We start from the raw sequence: 18,982 nt of genomic DNA on the forward strand, positions 1-18,982 counted from the left end.
TAGAAGATACAATTATTTAAAAAAAAATACAATTAAATTTACATATTTAACGAACCTTTAAATTGTTGTCAACAATTTAGATCTTTTTTCCTTAATTTCCATTTCTGAATGATAAATAATGTTTACTCCTTTGTCATTTATATCAAATTTCACTTCTAAAATAGCTTTCTGATTTTAATATTCTTTGACATTTTCTAATAAATTAAAATATATTTTACTGTCTGCAAATTAGTGAAGAAAATAAGTTTTAAGGTTATGTACCTTGACTTTCTTTCTTTCAATCTGCTTATACACATGTGTAACAGATTTATAAACAGAAATTATTGCTCCAGAATTTCCACAAATGTTCACGAATTATTTATCACAATTATTCTAATTGTAATAGATAAAAATAGCTAAATTACTAAATATTATAAAGAAGATATATATTTTAAAAAACTAGACAGAATGTCAGCACAGAACTAATTTCGTTTCCATTTGCGCAGCCGGAAGTAAAACTAGTGCTTAACATAACTATAGTCATAAGAACAATTTACAAATGAATAAAAAGTCATTTTTAATCAAATTCAAAGAATAAAATCCTCTTTTAAAATATTTTCTTTTATCTAAAATAACATTTAACACCATTTAATTATAAAAATCGTGTAAAATAACGTGTAAGTGTATATTAATACGTTTTTGAATTAAATTTTGTTCTAAAAATTGAGTAAAATTGTCCACGAATCAGAGAATTAATTTCAAATTTCGACCAATCATAGCCGTTTATTTTTGATGAACTTGACCTTGTTTTTGATTAGAGCAGTATTAAAAAAGTGGCGGTAATTTCTTTATAATATTAATTCATTAATGATAAACAGTATTGTACATAATATTTTCCTTTATTCACCCATTTTATCCATTAACAGTTCTTTCTTATAATTAAACCTTACAAGGTTACATGAAAAAGATATAAAATAAAAATCTTTATAATTATATATTTTATTTTTTGTAAGAAAATAAAATTCTATTCTCTCATATATAGACATGTTTCTAAAACTATATTCTCTAGTACTATATATGAAAATCTTATATTTTCTTTGGATTTTTGAAAAATTCAGAATTATTCACTTAAATTTTTAAATTTAAAATTAAAAAGCAAATTAGAGTACTTTTCGAATAATTATAATCAATTACTTATGTTGTCATTGCAAACAAAAATTAGAATCATTGGTTTAAAAAAAAAAAAAAACCTTAAACTTTAAAATGCAAAACTTGTGAAAATAAAAGATGATTTTGAAAATAAAGACTTTAATATTCATATTGAGATACGAATATGAATATTTTAGCAACGGCGCTTCCAACAAACATTGTATTGTGATAAATTTCCATGCTAAGATCGAGTTCTATTTCTTGTGGTCCTTGAATTGGTTTAACGAGAGCAAGAACAACTTGCGAAGAAGCTGGTCTTCGCATTGCAAAACATGATTCCGTTGCTCGTGTTACTCCCGGTGGTGCTCTAGCTTCAATAAATGACATACTAAATTGTAATGTCGATCCTGGTAAATGAGTTCCTCTCATTGTAAAAAGTTCAAGTTGTCCACTTCTTGGCATTGGTAAATTACTCACAAATGTGATGAAATTATACGAATAATGCGAAGGTTGTCGTAAACACACCTGATCAGTTGTTTGACAGTAACGAGAAGCTTTTACACATCGGCTATAAAATAAAATTATATTAATTAATTAAATTATTTTAAAAAACTGTATCTCATCAATTTGAAGAATTGATTATATACTCACTTCTTCTTTTCATTATCTAAATAATAACCCGAAGGGCAATCAATTTTATTGCATCGAAAACCACCTCGAGTATTTTGGCACATTTCATTAGAATTGACACAAGTTTGTCCCATGGAACATTCATCAATATCTTAAAAAAACAAGTAATAGAAATTAAACAAAATTAAATTAATTAAATTTTTTTTTGCTCAATACCTTGGCAAGTGCGTCCATCAACTCCAAGTCTATAGCCATCTGGGCATCTGCATTTGTAACTTCCTGGTGTATTATCACACATTCCAATACAGAGATTATTTTCTTTAAATTCCGTGCATTCGTCGATATCTGAACAAGTTTTATTGTCTGAATTTAATCTATATCCAGGCTCACATCCACATCTAAAACTACCCCATGTATTTGAACATTTATGTTGACATACTCCTTGCATTGTTTCACATTCATTAATATCTTGACATGATCCACCTGCACGGGCAGAATTTTCAAAACCTGATTCACATTTACAACGAAACGAACCCACTGTATTATCACAACGACCACCCGGACCACAAAGTTTGTCTCCATAAAGACTACATTCATCAATATCAATACATTCTCTATTTGATCCCACGGAATGTCCTAAAAAAAAATTTGATTTTTATATGACAAATTTAATGAACAATTATTGTATTTAGAAAAAAATTTTTTTTTTTTTATGATTTTACCTTGAGGGCATATACAAGCGTAACCACCTTGTCTATTTTCACAAGTCTGACCCTTGCTACATTCGTGAATATTTTCAGCGCACTCGTCCACATCTATACAATTTCTTCCGGATGTTGGATCAGGTTGATATCCCGGTCCACACATTATTCTCGGCTCACAACGAAACGATCCCATAGTATTAATACACATTTGCATATATCGTTTATTACAAGGATTTGGCGTTAATTTACATTCATTCACATCAATGCACTGTCCACTTTTTCCAATCTCGTAACCTTTTGGACACTGTATTTTAGGTCTAAGACAAAAAAAAAGAAAATTTTTTATAAAATATAGATTCTAGCTAATAATTTTTATTCTCCATCAACGATGAAAAGTCATACTGACCTTGTTTCAGAAGAATTTTTGCTTGGCTGAAGTGGTTGAGTAGTTTTTGGAATTATTCTCTCAGTAGTAGTTGTTGTTGTTGTCGTCGTCGTCGATGTTGTTGTTTCCATTTGATTCGTTATTCGAGTAATAGGTCTCGTCGTTGGCATCATTGACGAAGTTATTTTCAATGTTGTAAATCTTTGTGGATATCTATTTGGCGTTCGTCTTGTAGTTGATCTTTGAGTTGTTGTCATATCACCTCTAATTTTATAGCATCGAAATGAACCCAATGTGTTTCGACAAAAATAACCATCAACACAATTATGTGTTCCAAGTGAACATTCATCATCATCTTCACAAATTTCCGTTGCCGCATTCAAAGTATATCCCGTTCCGCATGATAAAAATCTCACACAAGCAAAACTTCCAAGTGTATTATCACATCTTTGTGTTGGAAGACAATTGTCTAATTTCAATTGACATTCATTAATATCAACACAAGCCTGTGTTAAATTATCACGACGATATCCAGTCTTGCATTTACATTCAAAACTTCCAATGCTATTTGTACAATCCTCATTACTGCTGCATGCGTCCTCCATTTCTTTACATTCGTTTATATCCACACATCCCTGATTTTTTTCATATCTGAAAATAATTTTTATTTTCAATTAATAATCATTTAAATAAAAAAAAAATGAGAAAAAACAAATTTTTATTTTTTTTTTTAATACCTCATGCCATCAGCACAAGCTTTTGTAAAAGCCGCAGCGGCGTTTAAAGTAAATGGTGGAGCTGTTCTTCTTGTAATAGGTGTAGGATGTTTAGCACAACTATATCCTCCTGGTTGATTATAACAAACTTCTCGTCCACATGAATGAGTTCCTTCGGCACATTCATCCACGTCTATAGAAAAGAAAAATCACTTTATCAAAATTGTTAAAGATATAAAATATTCGTGAGTGTATTTAAAACATGCTAGGATTTGTAAAATGATTTTTCATGCAATGTGACATGGCACGAACTCTAAAGATCAGGGACGTAAATTTCATCTTCTTGAAAACTTCGCCTCCCTTAAAAATATAATATAATTTTTATATTTGAATTCTAATTTTTTTTCAGAAAATAATTTTTAAAGTTAAATAACTTATTAAATTAATATTCAAGCTCTACTATTAATTGTAAATTTTTTTTAATTAACTGACCGGAGCATCTTCTCCAAATTGGATGATATCGATATCCTTGTGGACAGGCTGGTCTTCTTTGTAAAGATGTAAGTGGAGGTGGAGGTCTCTCACATCTGAAATATTTTTTTTTTTTCATAAATAATTTATCAATTGTATAGAATAAAAATTAAAATAATATACTTGTAGCTTCCTGGTAGATTGACACATCTTTCAGATAGGCGACTGTTACATTTATATTTGCCAATTAAACATTCATCAATATCCTCACATTGTCTTGTATAAAGTGAATATTCGTAACCTTGTGAACAAGATGGTAAACGAGTAACACATTCGTAAGAACCATCTCGATTAACGCAATAACGATGTAGTTCCAATGAACAAGAGTGAAGATTTTCAGTGCACTCGTCAATATCCAAACAACTTCCATTAAAAATACGTCGAAAACCACGTCCACAAGGTGGTGCTGGATTACAAATATATGAGCCATTTGTATTCTCACATATTTCCGTTCCCTGTAAAAATCGAATTAATTAAATTAAATTACTATAATTTGAATAAAATGTCATTATTATTTTTACTACTTGTTTGCAATAATGTCGTCCCAAAAGACACTCGTCAACATCCCTGCATCCTTTGATCAATGGATCAAAATACCATCCTGTGGTACACAATGGTGAACAATCGAAACTACCAAAAGTATTAAAACATCTTTCATGATCACGACAACCAGGTCCTTCGAGGCATTCATCAATATCAACGCACTTTCCAGTCTCTGAATTTTGCTTAAAACCTCTCTCGCAATATCTTGGTCGAAATTTTTGACCAATTACCTTCTCTTTAGGCTCGCAAGCATAAGAACCATTTGTATTGATACAACGATGAGTGCGCTCAAAACACGAATGTAAACCCAATGTGCATTCATTTATATCTTGACAGGTTTCATTTTCAAAGATAAAACCCCGATTACAAGTTTGAATACAATCATAGCCACCAATTAAATTTCGACATCTCTCTCCAATACCACAAGCTGTCCATTCACTGACACATTCATCGATATCTGAATGAAAAAAAAAGGTATCAATTTTCTACTATTGCAAATTAATTAAATATTATTTATTTTACCTTCACATTTTTTTGTTTCGTTATTAAAAGAAAATCCTGGTAGACAAATATCATCATCTTTCGATTTTAATACTTTTGTTTCATTTTTACTGATTATTTCATTTTGTTTCTCTAATTCTGTATTAATTTTTACAGTCGATATTTCCAAAAAACTCTCACATCTATAGGTGCCAAGTTCATTAATGCATTTTTCATTTGTTTCACAAGAATGAATATTTTCTCTACATTCATCAATATCAATACATGAATCACCAATTATTGATGATGGCTTATATCCATGTGTACAAATAATTTCATTTTGAGAATTTATTTCCTGTTGATTTTTCAACGTTACAAATTCCTGATTAACTTCTCTAGAATTGATACAATCAAAACTACCTACAGTATTTAGACAAAGTGATTCAGGATTTGGACAGGAATTTTTGATTTCTAAACATTCGTCAATATCTGCAATTTCAAAGAAAGTATAGAATTTATCAGAGACTATTTTTTGAGAATAATTCAAGAATCTGATTTTTTTTTTCAAATAGAGGAAAAGAATTTACTTTTTTTGAATTACTTACAAAAAGTCTCAAAGTTCAAATTGCATGCTGATTTTTCTTTCGAGTCAGTCAATTAATAAAGAAGAAGAATTACGGTGCTGGAAGTATTTTAAATACCTATTCATCCAAATTTTGTTAGTATTAAAGTTTACATTATTTGAAAAAGTAAGAAAATTGTTTATAAAGATAAAATTTAAAAATAAACATACCAACACAAGAACTTAGATTTGTATTGAATGTGAAACCTTTTTTACATATAATTTCACAATCATAACTGCCCTCATTATTTTTACATATTTCGATTTCTGGCATACAATTAAAAATTCCTTCAGCACATTCGTCAATATCTATTTAAAAAAAAAGTTTCAATTAATAAATTAATAAATTTAATTAAAAATTTTTTTTTAAATCGTATCATTTACCAAGGCATTTATTTGATTCGAGATAAAATTTAAATCCTGAAGGACAATCGGTAGCGTTTTGCGATTTGTGGCAAATAAAACTTCCTTGCATATTAACGCAAATATAACCATCTTCAGAACAAACACCCGGAATTTGTTCGCATTCATCAATATCTAGAAAAAGAAAATTTATTTTCCATGATTTCAAATAATTGATTTATTTCTGAGAAAAATTGGAGAGTAATTTTTTTTTTTTTTTTATTACCAATGCAATTTTCAATATTCTTGTCCCAATAAAAACCAGGTTGACAATCTTTATCTTGAGCTGTGGAATTGATATTTTTAGGATTTTCCTGTTTCTCAAAGACACACAAGTAAGATCCTATTGTATTTTGACATTCTCCTGAACAAGGATTTTCCTCGCATTCGTCCATGTCTGATCGATAGGGAGATTTCGAGCCAAGTCACATGATCACAGGCACATTAAGCAGATGGTACACAGAAAGCAATAGCAGGTGAAAGATTTTTTTTTTTTTTTTTTGCAAAAATAGCAGCATCCAGCATATCCTATATCAAATGCAATACGTACCATCACAGGCTTGAGTTTTTGAATTGTAGCGATATCCAGTGGGACATTGTGGAGGTGTTTCCTTTTCTTCATAACGAGTCGTTGAATTACCCATTATTTCCGTTGAAATTGGAGTACATGAATGATTATCGTTTGCAAGTTGATATCCCGAATCACAACTGCAAATCACTGCAAGTCCTGTATCTGTGCAATTTTGTTCGCAAGGATTGCTATCAGTGTTGCATCTGGAAATAAGAATTTTTTTTTAATTATTCACTCAATCGAATTTACATTTAAAAGAAAATTTAAATTCAGAAATTCTTGATTTAATTACTATTTATAAATGTAATTGTTTTAAAAAAATAATTTAATATATTGTTACCTATCGCTGGTGGAATTTTGTTTGCAAGTTTTGCCATCTTCTAAAAGAGTTGATCCTTCATTACAAACACAATAGTAAGAACCTGGCGTTGGTACGCAAATGTCAGTGCATAGCATTCCCCTCATTACTTGACAGATGTCATCTACATTAAGACAATAAAAATTCATTTTCTAAACAAAGTCATCTAACGATTGTTTCTATAACGTAAATATTAAAATTCCAACTATTTAATGTGAAAATAAAAATATTCTAGCATTTTGTTTTTAAAAATTTTTTTAAATAAATAGATCAAAAAATTTCTAATGTGTATTATTTTCGTAAAAAAAATAAAAAATTTGTGCTTGAAAGAATTAATAAAATAGTGACAATACCAAGCGATGCTAGTGGAGATGAAGAATAAGTTGAAGGATTTGATATTGGCTTTGTGGTTAAACTCCCAGTGATCTCGTTCTCATTTGTGGAGATAGATGTGTCTGTTGCTTTTGTAGAAACATAAGTGGAGGAGGAGGATGTTTCATTGCTCTCAGAACTAATGGTAGTTGGAGAAGCTTCATGGCAACATTCCAGAAATGCTGGGTCCCAGGGCTTACCGAAACTGAACTTCAAAGCACAACCTTGACCTCGTGATCCTCTTAGAATTCCTAAAATGCAAAAAAAAGTTATTTTAAATTAATTCTTTGAATTTTCTACTTTTTAATTTTTTTTGAAAAATACTCACCAAGTTTACATCCTTCGCAACAATCTTTTCGATAGTCTTCCATTCCAATTGGACTTTTATTTTCATTAGATGAACTGCATCCATTTCCTGAACGTGCATCTTCTTTTCCTTGAAGACAACCTTTCTCACGATAAACTCTTATACAACAAATATTAACACCACGTAGACAAAATTCTTGTTCGTCTTCAGAAATACCAGAAACTGGACCAGAAAATTTATCACACTTTAGACCCTCTTGTGCCCAATTTTTTCCAAGATCGCAACATTTATCCAACGGATTACTCTGCTCTGTCTTGATTTCTGTATAATTAAAAAAAAAAAGTTTTAGAATTAATTTTTATTTAAACTTTTGAAATTAAGTGAAAATTCTTATTAAGCTACCAAGTGCTTATAATGGGGCCAAAATTATTTATCACATTCTAGAAATAGATTTATGTCGTCAAACAAAAATAAATAAATTCTAAACTTGACAATTATAATATCCAGTGTGAATAAATTATAAAATAAATAATAAATTTTATAAAGAAATGAAAATTTAATTTATTTATTATTAAATTATAATTATATGATATGCAGGGAATAGGAATCGATCTCGAAAAAAAAGGGTGTCACTATCATGATCGATTAGAAAAAGAGACCAAGGACAATATTTATATTCATATTTCATGGGCTGAATTTAGATGTAAAATATTACCATGACAAATTTATCTTCTATTTACAATATTGGATGCAATATCACATTTCATAGTTAAACCTCCCCTGGGAAATTTTTGTTACGATAAGAAAACACGAGGAATTTTCATATGCACTCTAATCAAATTTAACTATAAATGCAAAATTTTGCATTCTAGTTTTCTTTTATTTTATTTATTTATTTTTTAATATATGAATAATTCGCTTATATTATAATGTAAATATTTTTATTTCAATGAATTTAAAAATTAAAGAATAAATAAATATAATTGGGAAATTTTTTTTTAAATTAATTTTAAAAATAGTGTTTCCAACAATACCAATGATTAATTTAATTATCAAGCTAGAAGAAAAAATTTTGTAAGAATTAAAATCATGATTTGTGACTCATACACATTAAAGTTAAATAATTAAAATTAAATAGCTTTATTTGAAAGTTATCTGACTTCATCAATCAGGATGCAAATGTATAATAATTGAGAGTTATGATTTTGTTACGGTCACGGTCTCATCACGGTTGATATTTAATTGATTGATTTTATGGGTGAAATGCTACTTTGTTGAAGTTCTAAACTTCAATCCTGTAAAGACATAAATTATCTGTAATAAAAATATTATTATTCTCAGCAATAATAAATTTTTTTAATTTAAAAAAATTGAAATAATTCATTTTCATCTATATTATAATTTGAAAAATTAAAAGTTGAGTCTTAATTGACTGTTTTTTTTTTAAATAGAAGAAAAATTAGACAATATAAACTAATAGCAGAGTAATTAAAAATATTATAATTGCCTTTTAATAGTAACAGCATCAGACCAAAGAGAACAACAGCTTTCGTTTGTAGTTCCATTCTTTAGATTTTCAATGAATCGTCTTCAATCTGGTTTTATATTTTTCATTAAAAAAGAAATTTTTTTTTTTCTTTTCTCAATAAGAAATTTTTTTCCTCTTTCTTCGTTTTACACGGGATCCTCTTCTTTTTCATTCACAATTTTAAATATTTCAATAGATGTTCCATTGGAATAATGTCTTTATTTTGACGTGAAAATTTAATTTTGAATTTTCTTCTATATAAAAAAAAAAAAAGAAACGTATTAGAAAAAACGTTTTAAATTGTCAATTACACACTCGGTCCACCACTTGCATCCAGAACCGCTTCGTACGAGAGTACGTCGAGGAATAAAACCTCAAAGCTGAAGAAAGTTAAAAAGCTCGCTGAAAGATCAGTCGCAGTTCACTTTCTCTATCTTCGTTTCTATAAAGGGGAACGAGAGAGAAACGAAAAAAAAACGAATGATGGGGAGAGACCGTTGAGTGGTATGGACCAGAAGAGAAAGATTCATAGAAAGGGGATGGTTCCTTTATTCTAAACTAAAAAACAAATTTTAACAGAACCATTCAAAACTACGATTTATTTGCCTTTATCTTGTTAAATGCAATACGTGATCTTTTCTTTTCATTATTATTTCTCAAAATAATATTTATATCGAATTTTTTTAGTTTTTATAAAATTTAAGAATAAAACTAAATGTCTTAATTAATTAATCGAATAAATTGATGTTTCTAAATATTAAAATTAATAATAAATAATAATTAAAAATAATATTTTTTTTTAAATATTGATATTACGATTTTTACAAATACATATTATGAAACATTTTTATTTTCTAAATAAATTTATTATTTTAAATTAAGAAAAATATTAATGAACAATATTAAAAGATAAAAAAAATACCACTAAAGTACAAGTTTTGCCAACTCTAAGATTGTCGTTTGGTTCCCTTTTTCTTCAACACATGTTTATCCTTTTCATTCCGTTCAGCAGTCCCAAAAAAAAATTGAGATAAAAAAACCGCTAAATGCGTGCATGAGTATTACGAGACGAGCTATTAAGTAAGACTCTTAAAAAACGTGGCCATAATTGACGATTGAATATTTTGTATTTCCTGCTTGAAAAAAAAAAAAAAGAAAACCACAATGATTACAAATTATTATTTTCGGAAATTTTAATTTTTATATTTTAATTAATTTAGTAATAATTAATTTCAATTTTATTGCTTCTATTATAATTTATGAAATTAAAATAATATATATAATTATCGGAAAATAATAATTTTTTCTTAATAAATAAATAAAAATAAAAACTTTATAAAATATAAAATTATAAATCTTAAATGATGTATAAAATTTTGAGTAAAGTCATCAGTTTCATATCTTATTATTTTTAATTTAGGAGGCGGTCTTGTTAAATTTGGAACTATATAAAAATTAGGTCATCGAAAATGGTTTAAAGTTCACTTGAATTTTTTTATTTATTATTTTTTTTTTTTTTTTATGAATCTTCTGACGTCTTATGACCCTGACACGTATATTTTAAAACCACTGCCAAACAGTGTTGATCATTGTGAAAAAATTAAGCTTCGCACGTTAGACCCTCTTTTAATATGAAACACTTGACTTTTAAATTTCTCACAGTTACTCCATAATAAATTAAAATACTTTTGTCACCTCAAAGGACTCAAGAAGAAAAACAAACATATATAAAAAAATATATATGTGACAGAAAATTTTACAAAAAATGTTTATTTTCCAATTTTACTCTTTCAAGTGTTTAGAAAATTAACTTTGAGGGGTAAAATAAATTGAAATTAAACGACGAATAACATATTAACAAAAATTAAATTACTAATAAATTAAAAGTCTCTTATTTATTTGAAATTGACAATTTTTATTTTTACGATTTGTCTTGTTTGCCACAAATATTTGACAAGTTAAAAACTGTGATGCTTTATTTTGTTTTATAATCCCTGATCAATATTTCTAAATTCTTTTCTTTTTAATAATCACTGTTTTCATTTTTATGAAAGAAGTAATCGAAAATATTTTTAATTGAAAATAAAACTAATATATAATATATATTTTAAATTCGTCGATGCAAAACAGTTTTCAAATAATTGATTTTTACGCGAGTGATGAGTTTCTTATTATGTCAAGTGTAGGAAGATGCAAATGAACGAGGTACATGGCAATTTTATGTGCATTGAATTATTAAAAATTTTTTTTTTTTTTTTAGAACTTTTATTTTATAATTGAAATACTTTATTAAACTACTGCGAGACGTTATATAAATCTATTTACAAATTCTGAAAAAAAATATTTAAAAACATTATACGAAAATAATAAGAAAACGCACCGAGATTCATAAGTAAAAAGTATCACATTCGCGTTTCTAAATCACGAAAAAAAAAAGTTTGTACATATTATAGATTACGGGAAAAGCAAATCACTAACTGTACGTAATTATCTACAATTAATATATTTAAAAAAAAAAAAAATTCTACTCAATAAATAAAAATTATTCCGTCAGTTTGATTTTAAAATATCTTATTCTCTTTATCCCGTAAGAAATCCGTATGAATTAAACATTGACATTGACACATTACAATATAGACTAATATTTAAATTCAAAAAATTTTACAAATACATCACAAGTCTGTTTATTGTAACGTGTTGTTTATTTTTACATATGTGATTTAAAATCTTACGGATTGTCTTTTATTTTTATCTTTTCTTAATAGAACAAAAAAAAAAAAAGAAACAAAATGAAAATTTCGTTCTTATTTTGTATTTTTGCGCACAGCGCAATGAAGTCGAAAGTATTTTTTTCTTTTTTTTTATCGTCTCTATAGAAATTGCCGATTGTACCTCGTTCAGGGAAGGTTTTTTTTTTTTTTTTTTATAATTATAAAATTAATTTTTGTGCACAGCAATTTGTCGATGGAGCTCCTGCTTGATGTCTGAACTTAATGAAACCTAATTCTAGTTTTAATATAATTATTATATATATATAAAAGACTCCAGGCAGGTGTTCGTAATTGCGCGCGACAATTTTCTTATTCTAACATTCGATTTCAAGAATGTTACCGTCTCATATTGTTCATTCGAATTTTTTTTTCTTTTTTTTAACTTTACGAGTTACCTTAGTGTCTATTCTGGCTCTTCTCCATCTGAAAGTATAAAATAAGAAAATAAAATTTAAAAATTTAAAAAGATATATAGAAAATTTTAAAAGAAATTTATTTTTCTATACCTTCATTTTCAATCACGGCTTCCTCCTCTTCCTCTTCCTCTTCTTCTTCCTCGGGTCCATCTTCCATTATTTCTACACTATCTTCACCTTCCTCAACCTCGACACCCTCTTCGCCTTCCTCTCCTACTCCATCTTCTTCCTCTTCTTCTTCTTCAGATTCGCCTTCTTCGCCATCACCTTCAATTCCATTTTCACCCTCTATGTCGGGAGCCAAATAATACTAAAAGAAGAAATTAAAATATACTTCTGAATTCGCGTGAATTTAATAAAAAAATTTATAAGAAATTTATTATTCTACCTGTAAAGGATTAGGCCACAAGTCGTCTTTAATAAGTTCAGCAATTTCATCAGAACTTGGATCACCATGATCCGCGAACCAAGTGAAAAATGTTCTATGAATTAGTGGCCTTTTTCTACCTTTTATAGCGGCATTAGCTTTTGCTCTTTCTACTAAATCTGTACCTTCCTTCCAACGAATTGTCGTGCTGTGCGATGCTGGATCTCCTGCAAATAAGCAGGAGTTTCTTTTATTCTTAACGTCGCATTAAATTAAAAAATTTTTTTTTTTTTTTTTTGTATTTACAACAATTAAATTACATCTAAACTAATTTTACTATAAACTTTTTAGAATATTTAAAATTTTTAAATTAAATTCAAAATACAAAAATTCCACTCACCCGATGAACCCAGGTGAAATTCCTTTGTTAGAACATCATTTTCAAAAAATGGATTTTTACCAAAATGAAAATTAATTCTATAACCAGATTTAATATCTTCGAATTCTTCAACCTCCAATTTATTCAAGAATCGAAGAGCATCTTCCTCCTCCTCCTCGAGAATATCGGCTATTTTTTTATTATTAACAAACTATAAAACAAAGTTAAGGAGAAAATACAAATTATAAATCTATCTAATGTTTATAAACTGAAACAATATAACTTTATTGTCTCATTATTTTTATTATTATTATTACGATTGGAATTGGAAAGTATTGTAGAATTATTTGAAATTTATCCCTTTGTTCAATGCTTTTTTTCAAAGACAATAACGTACTCTCGACTAAAATCTTACTTTTTTCATTAAAAATACAATAGAATTGAAAAACTTTATATTTCTGATAATTAAGGTTATATTTTTTTCAACAATTAAAAAACTTGGATGCCAGAAATTCGTTGTTCATATAGCATTGTCGTTAAAAATGGTATTGAACAAATTTTTTTATTCTTATATTTAATTAATGAATCAAGTTAAATATTAATTAAAAATGGACATTGTTTCCATCTAGAAAAAATAATTTAATACGTAAAAAGTAGGGTATTCTGTTGAATTTTAAGATATAGATATAGGTCTTGGCAAGATGGCCGCTATCACCGGTGGACGCCGGCATCGCCGGGAAAATGTCAAAATATCAAGCTAAATGAACAAAGGGCGAAACAATGTCACAATTATAAAAAGGATACAGCAGTCACCCAGAAATTGGGTATCCTCTTGATGATGTCGTTACGCTTTTGGAAGTAAGGCTTGCGCAGTTTATTATATTTCTTCTCAACTTCGAGGATCTCGTCGCTTGCTTTCTCGTTGAGTCCATCAATTTGATTCTGACAGCCGTCGATCTCTTCGAGAGCCTTTTGTATTTCAAGATCATACTCCGTACCGTCCCCGGGATCCTCGACTTTTTTTACCTTTTTATTTGGCGAGGACATTTTGAAAATAGGCTTACACTTCAAGACTTTGATACTTCTGTTTATTTCTGTATTTCTATACTCTCGGCGTTGTACTCACGAGAATCGCGGTAAAGTTGTAACAATGACGACATAACCTAGAAATTACACTCTAGTGAAATTTTTAAACAAGTAGATAGCGCCACACTCGAGTGCGGCAAAATTTAAAATCTCGATTATTACTTGTCCTGTAACCATGGCAACATGCAGAGCTGTGAATGTACCTTTAGATGTGTTAGCGCCTTTAACCTTAAAAAATTTAACGGAAACTTGAAAATGTCCCTTGTTAAGAAAACAGCGTGATGCTTTTCCCGCGTCTTTGCAACCTATTTACAATTAGTTTACAAACATTAACATTCATAATAATATAAAATCAGTGATAGAATTACTTGGTGTGAAAAAATATAAAAAAGTGTCATAATGTACATAAAATCAATGGTATTGGAAGGTTTTAAATCCTATGGAAAACGTATAGAAATCACAGGTTTTGACAGAGAATTCAATGCAATTACTGGTTTAAATGGTAGTGGTAAATCTAATATTTTGGATGGAATATGCTTTGTTTTAGGAATAACAAATTTGTCACAGGTATGTTTATTTATTTACATAACCTATCATAGAAGATTTTTATTGACTTCAACCTTTATTTAAAAAAGAACAAACTATAACTTTTTATTATATTTTATTAATTTTATTTATTTATTGTTTCTATTCTTTAGGTTCGTGCAAGTTCTTTACAAGAACTTGTTTACAAATCTGGTCAAGCCGGTATAAAAAAGGCCAGTGTGACAATAACATTTGACAATCGTAATCGTGATGTTTCTCCATTGGGTTACGAGCATTATGAGGAAATTACAATTACACGTCAAGTAATTATAGGTGGAAAAAATAAATACATGATTAATGGCTCTAATGTACCAAATAAACGTGTACAAGATTTATTTTGTTCCGTTCAATTAAATGTGAATAATCCACATTTTTTAATCATGCAAGGTAGAATTACCAAAGTTTTAAATATGAAACCAATGGAAATTCTCTCAATGATTGAAGAAGCTGCGGGAACACGAATGTACGAAACAAAGAAACAGATTGCTCTAAAAACAATTGAAAAGAAGGACAGTAAATTATCTGAAATTGAAAATGTAAGTAATTTTATTTAGAAATTTACTATTTTAATTCAATTTTTGTAAATTTCTTTTTTTTTTCTGTGCAGATTCTTAAAGAAGAGATTGGTCCAAAATTAGAGAAGCTCAAACAAGAAAGAATGCAATTTGTCGAATTTCAACGTGTTGAAAGAGAATTGGAACATTGTCGAAGAATTTATGTTGCGTGGAGATATCAAAAAGCTTTACAAGACAGTGAAAATGCAAATGAAAATGTTTTAAAAGTCAAAAAAGATTTGGAAAACAAACAAAAGAGCATAAAGGATGGTGAAGAAGAAGTAAAAAGAATCGAGATTGAAGTTGTTGTCTTGCAGAAAAAAAGAGATGAAGTTAGTATTATAAAGTTTAATAAATTCAAATCTGTCATTTTTACAATTGTTTTTTTGTTTTTTTTTTTTTACAGGACAAGGGACTTCATCTCGAAACATTGGAATCGAATCTAAAAGAAGTGGAAAAGAAAGAATTGAAATTAGCAGCCGAAGTTAATGGTAATAAAGAAAATATTAAAACGGAAACAAAAGCATTAGAACAATTAAAATCGAATATTTCCGATGATGAAAATATGTTAACAACAAAGGAAAAGCAACTTGAAAAAGTTGGTGGACTCTTTCAACAATTAAAAGAAAAAGATCAAAGAGATTCTGATGCATTTCTTGCCGCTCAAGAAACATATCAAAAAATAAGTTCTGGTTTATTGGAGAATGATACAGGTGAAAATGCAACATTGGAACAACAATTAATTAATGCTAAACAAACAGCAACACAAGCACAAACTGAGGTTAAACAATGTGAAATGACACTTTCTCATAGTAAACAACAATTGACTAAAAAACAAAATGACATGCGAAATACTGAAAGTGATTATAAAAAAGATAGTAAAAAATTGGCAGATGTTGAACAAAATTTACAAAAATTGGAAAATGAATTAAAAAATGTAAATTATACTGAGGGTTCATTGGAGGGTTATCAGGAAGGAAGAAAAGCGTTGCAGAGAGATATAAGAAATTTACAGGATAAAATTGATGATTTTGAATCGAGACATCATCAAGTTCGTTTTAATTATCGAGATCCTGAGCCAAATTTTCGAAGAGAATCTGTGAAAGGTTTAGTCTGTCATCTTATCAGTTTACGTGATCATAGAAGTGCTTATGCTTTAGACGTTGCAGCTGGTGGAAAGGTTAGTAGAAATTTTATAATAATAATTTTAATTTAATACAAATTTGATAACATTACAGCTTTACAATGTCATTGTCGATACGGAAAATACGAGTAAAAAACTTTTGCAACGCGGTCAACTTCAACAACGTGTGACAATTATTCCTCTAAATAAAATCAGTGGACGTGTAATGGACAAAAGAATAGTGGATTTAGCACAAAAATTAGTGGGACGAGAAAATGTTCAACCGGCATTGAATCTCATTGATTTCCCAGAGGAGACAAGACCAGCGATGAATTGGATTTTTGGTCAAATTTTCATTTGCAAAGATATGGAAACTGCAAGAAAAATTGCATTTCACGATAGTATTATGAAAAAATGTGTGACACTCGAAGGCGATGTTTTTGATCCGTCCGGTACACTTTCTGGTGGTGCTCGGGCAAAGGGCGGTTCAATTCTTCTTAAATTAGAAGAATTAAAAGTTTTTCAAAACGAATTGAATCAAAAGAATGACGAGTTACGTGAAATTGAATTAAATATTGCAAATATTGGACAGAATGCACAAAAGTACACAATGTTGAAACAAACATATGATCTCAAACTTCATGAAGTAGAAATGGTCCGCATGAGAATTCAACAAACCACACATCATCAAATTAAAGAAGAGGTAAAAAAAAAAAAATTTTAATCTTCTTAAAAACCATAATTCATTTTTTGAAATTATTTTCTAGGTTGAAGCTTTACAAGCATCAATTCAGGAACTTACACAAAAAATGGCAGAGGCGAAAGAAACCGAGAAAATTAGTTCAAAAAAGGCGAAAGATCTTGAGGTACAATTAAAAGACTCGGCAAATATACGTGAGCGTCAATTGAAGGAGGCTGAGAAGAAGTTGGAAATTTTGAGAAAAAAATCAGAGGAGAGTAGAAAAGAATGGCAGAAACGTGAACAGGAATCGGAAATGTTAAATTTAGAATTGTCTGAATTAAAGAAGACAATTGATAGTGGAAAAGAGCAACTTGAAAAAGCAGAGGCAAAATTAGTTGAGCTTAAAGAAAAGGAATCTACATTAAAAGATGAATTAAAAACAGTAAAAGAAGAAGTTGCTGAAGTACAAAAGGAATTGAAGAAACAAAAAGATATCATAAATCAAAAGAGTAAAGAAATACAAAAAATGTTAAACAAAAAGGAGGAACTTATAAAACAAGCTAGTGACACGGAATTAGAAATAAAGAAACTTAATCATGAAATTAGTGCAATTAAAAATAATGCCAATGAATGTAAAAATAAAGTTGCTGATCTAATGAGAAAATACGAATGGATCGAGCAGGATAAAGCCTATTTTGGAGAACCTGGTATGAATAAGAAATCATTTTTTATTTATAATAAATTATTTAATATTTTTATTTTTTTTTTATTAATAATGTTACAGGAGGAATGTACGACTTTAGTGTAAACGATCCTGAGAAAATGGGACAAAAAATGCATCAATTAGAATCGCAACGTGATCGATTGAGTAGAAATGTAAACACAAGAGCAATGAATCTTTTAAATAAAGAAGAGGAACAATATAAAGTGATGTTGGACAAAAAGAAAATCGTTGAGAACGATAAGAGAAAAATTTTAGAAACAATTAAACATTTGGACGAAAAGAAAAAAGAGACTATTCTTCAAGCATGGGAACAGGTAGGAAAAATGTTAATAACAAAGATATTAGGTTACTAGTTAAGTAAAAAGGATTTTTTTTTTTTAAATACTTTTGAACAAAAATTAATTACAGGTGAACAAAGATTTTGGATCGATATTCAGTACATTGTTACCAGGAACAAGTGCAAAATTACAACCACCGGAAAGTAAAACAGTTTTGGATGGTTTAGAGGTAAAAATTGCTTTTTCAGGTGTTTGGAAAGAATCGTTGGGTGAACTTTCTGGTGGTCAAAAATCGTTAGTGGCACTTTCATTAATTTTAGCGATGCTTTTATTTAAACCTGCACCTTTATATATTTTGGATGAAGTTGATGCAGCATTGGATCTTTCACATACTGAGAATATTGGAACAATGCTTAAAAGACATTTTAAACATTCACAATTTGTTTTAGTCTCCTTAAAAGATGGTATGTTTAATAATGCAAATGTTCTTTTTACAACGAAATTTGTTGACGGTATGTCAACTATCACGAGAACTGAGCGATCATCATCGAAATAGATTTAAAAAAACAATTCTTTTTTTTAGAAAAAAAAAATCAATTATAATATAAATTAAGATATTGTTAAAAAAAAAGTTTATTATTAAAATAGTTTATAATTACAAATCTAAATGAATAAATTTTTACAAATACAAATTAGTAATTAATTTCAAAAAAATTTTTTTTTTTAATTTAAATATTGTG

General features: G+C 28.5%; 3 protein-coding genes across 4 annotated transcripts; 1 reads left to right on the top strand and 2 right to left on the bottom strand.

Moving 5' to 3' along the window:
• Positions 1-967: 967 nt before the first annotated feature.
• Positions 968-9,643, bottom strand: LOC127291692 (fibrillin-1-like). The gene is made up of 18 exons (XM_051320922.1): positions 9,257-9,643; positions 7,771-8,070; positions 7,424-7,693; positions 7,053-7,194; positions 6,692-6,915; positions 6,368-6,538; positions 6,124-6,276; positions 5,911-6,048; positions 5,160-5,606; positions 4,619-5,094; positions 4,218-4,549; positions 4,056-4,150; positions 3,585-3,756; positions 2,869-3,498; positions 2,481-2,779; positions 1,975-2,394; positions 1,780-1,909; positions 968-1,696 (listed from the first exon to the last, which is right to left on the bottom strand). The coding sequence occupies exons 1-18, from the start codon at positions 9,312-9,314 to the stop codon at positions 1,288-1,290; spliced, it is 4,866 nt and encodes a 1,621-aa protein (XP_051176879.1). The 5' UTR covers positions 9,315-9,643; the 3' UTR covers positions 968-1,287.
• Positions 9,644-11,146: 1,503 nt separating this feature from the next.
• LOC127276675 (protein SET) lies at positions 11,147-14,369 on the bottom strand. 2 transcript variants are annotated; one of them, XM_051297280.1, is made up of 5 exons: positions 14,015-14,369; positions 13,232-13,421; positions 12,853-13,049; positions 12,555-12,774; positions 11,147-12,471 (listed from the first exon to the last, which is right to left on the bottom strand). In XM_051297280.1, the coding sequence occupies exons 1-5, from the start codon at positions 14,255-14,257 to the stop codon at positions 12,452-12,454; spliced, it is 870 nt and encodes a 289-aa protein (XP_051153237.1). In that variant the 5' UTR covers positions 14,258-14,369; the 3' UTR covers positions 11,147-12,451. The 2 variants fall into 2 exon arrangements, with proteins under 2 accessions (XP_051153237.1, XP_051153236.1); XM_051297279.1 differs by having other exon boundaries at positions 12,853-13,058; positions 14,015-14,368.
• A 163-nt stretch (positions 14,370-14,532) lies between these two features.
• Positions 14,533-18,934, top strand: LOC127276674 (structural maintenance of chromosomes protein 2). Its single transcript, XM_051297278.1, has 8 exons — positions 14,533-14,863; positions 14,995-15,417; positions 15,489-15,767; positions 15,842-16,615; positions 16,674-17,261; positions 17,326-17,947; positions 18,025-18,278; positions 18,373-18,934. The coding sequence occupies exons 1-8, from the start codon at positions 14,696-14,698 to the stop codon at positions 18,796-18,798; spliced, it is 3,534 nt and encodes a 1,177-aa protein (XP_051153235.1). The 5' UTR covers positions 14,533-14,695; the 3' UTR covers positions 18,799-18,934.
• The last annotated feature ends 48 nt before the right edge of the window (positions 18,935-18,982 follow it).

The sequence above is a fragment of the Leptopilina boulardi genome, unplaced genomic scaffold (assembly GCF_019393585.1).
Source record: "Leptopilina boulardi isolate dan_hultmark-lab unplaced genomic scaffold, ZJU_Lbou_2.1 LbouV2_150, whole genome shotgun sequence".
NCBI lineage: Eukaryota > Metazoa > Arthropoda > Insecta > Hymenoptera > Figitidae > Leptopilina > Leptopilina boulardi.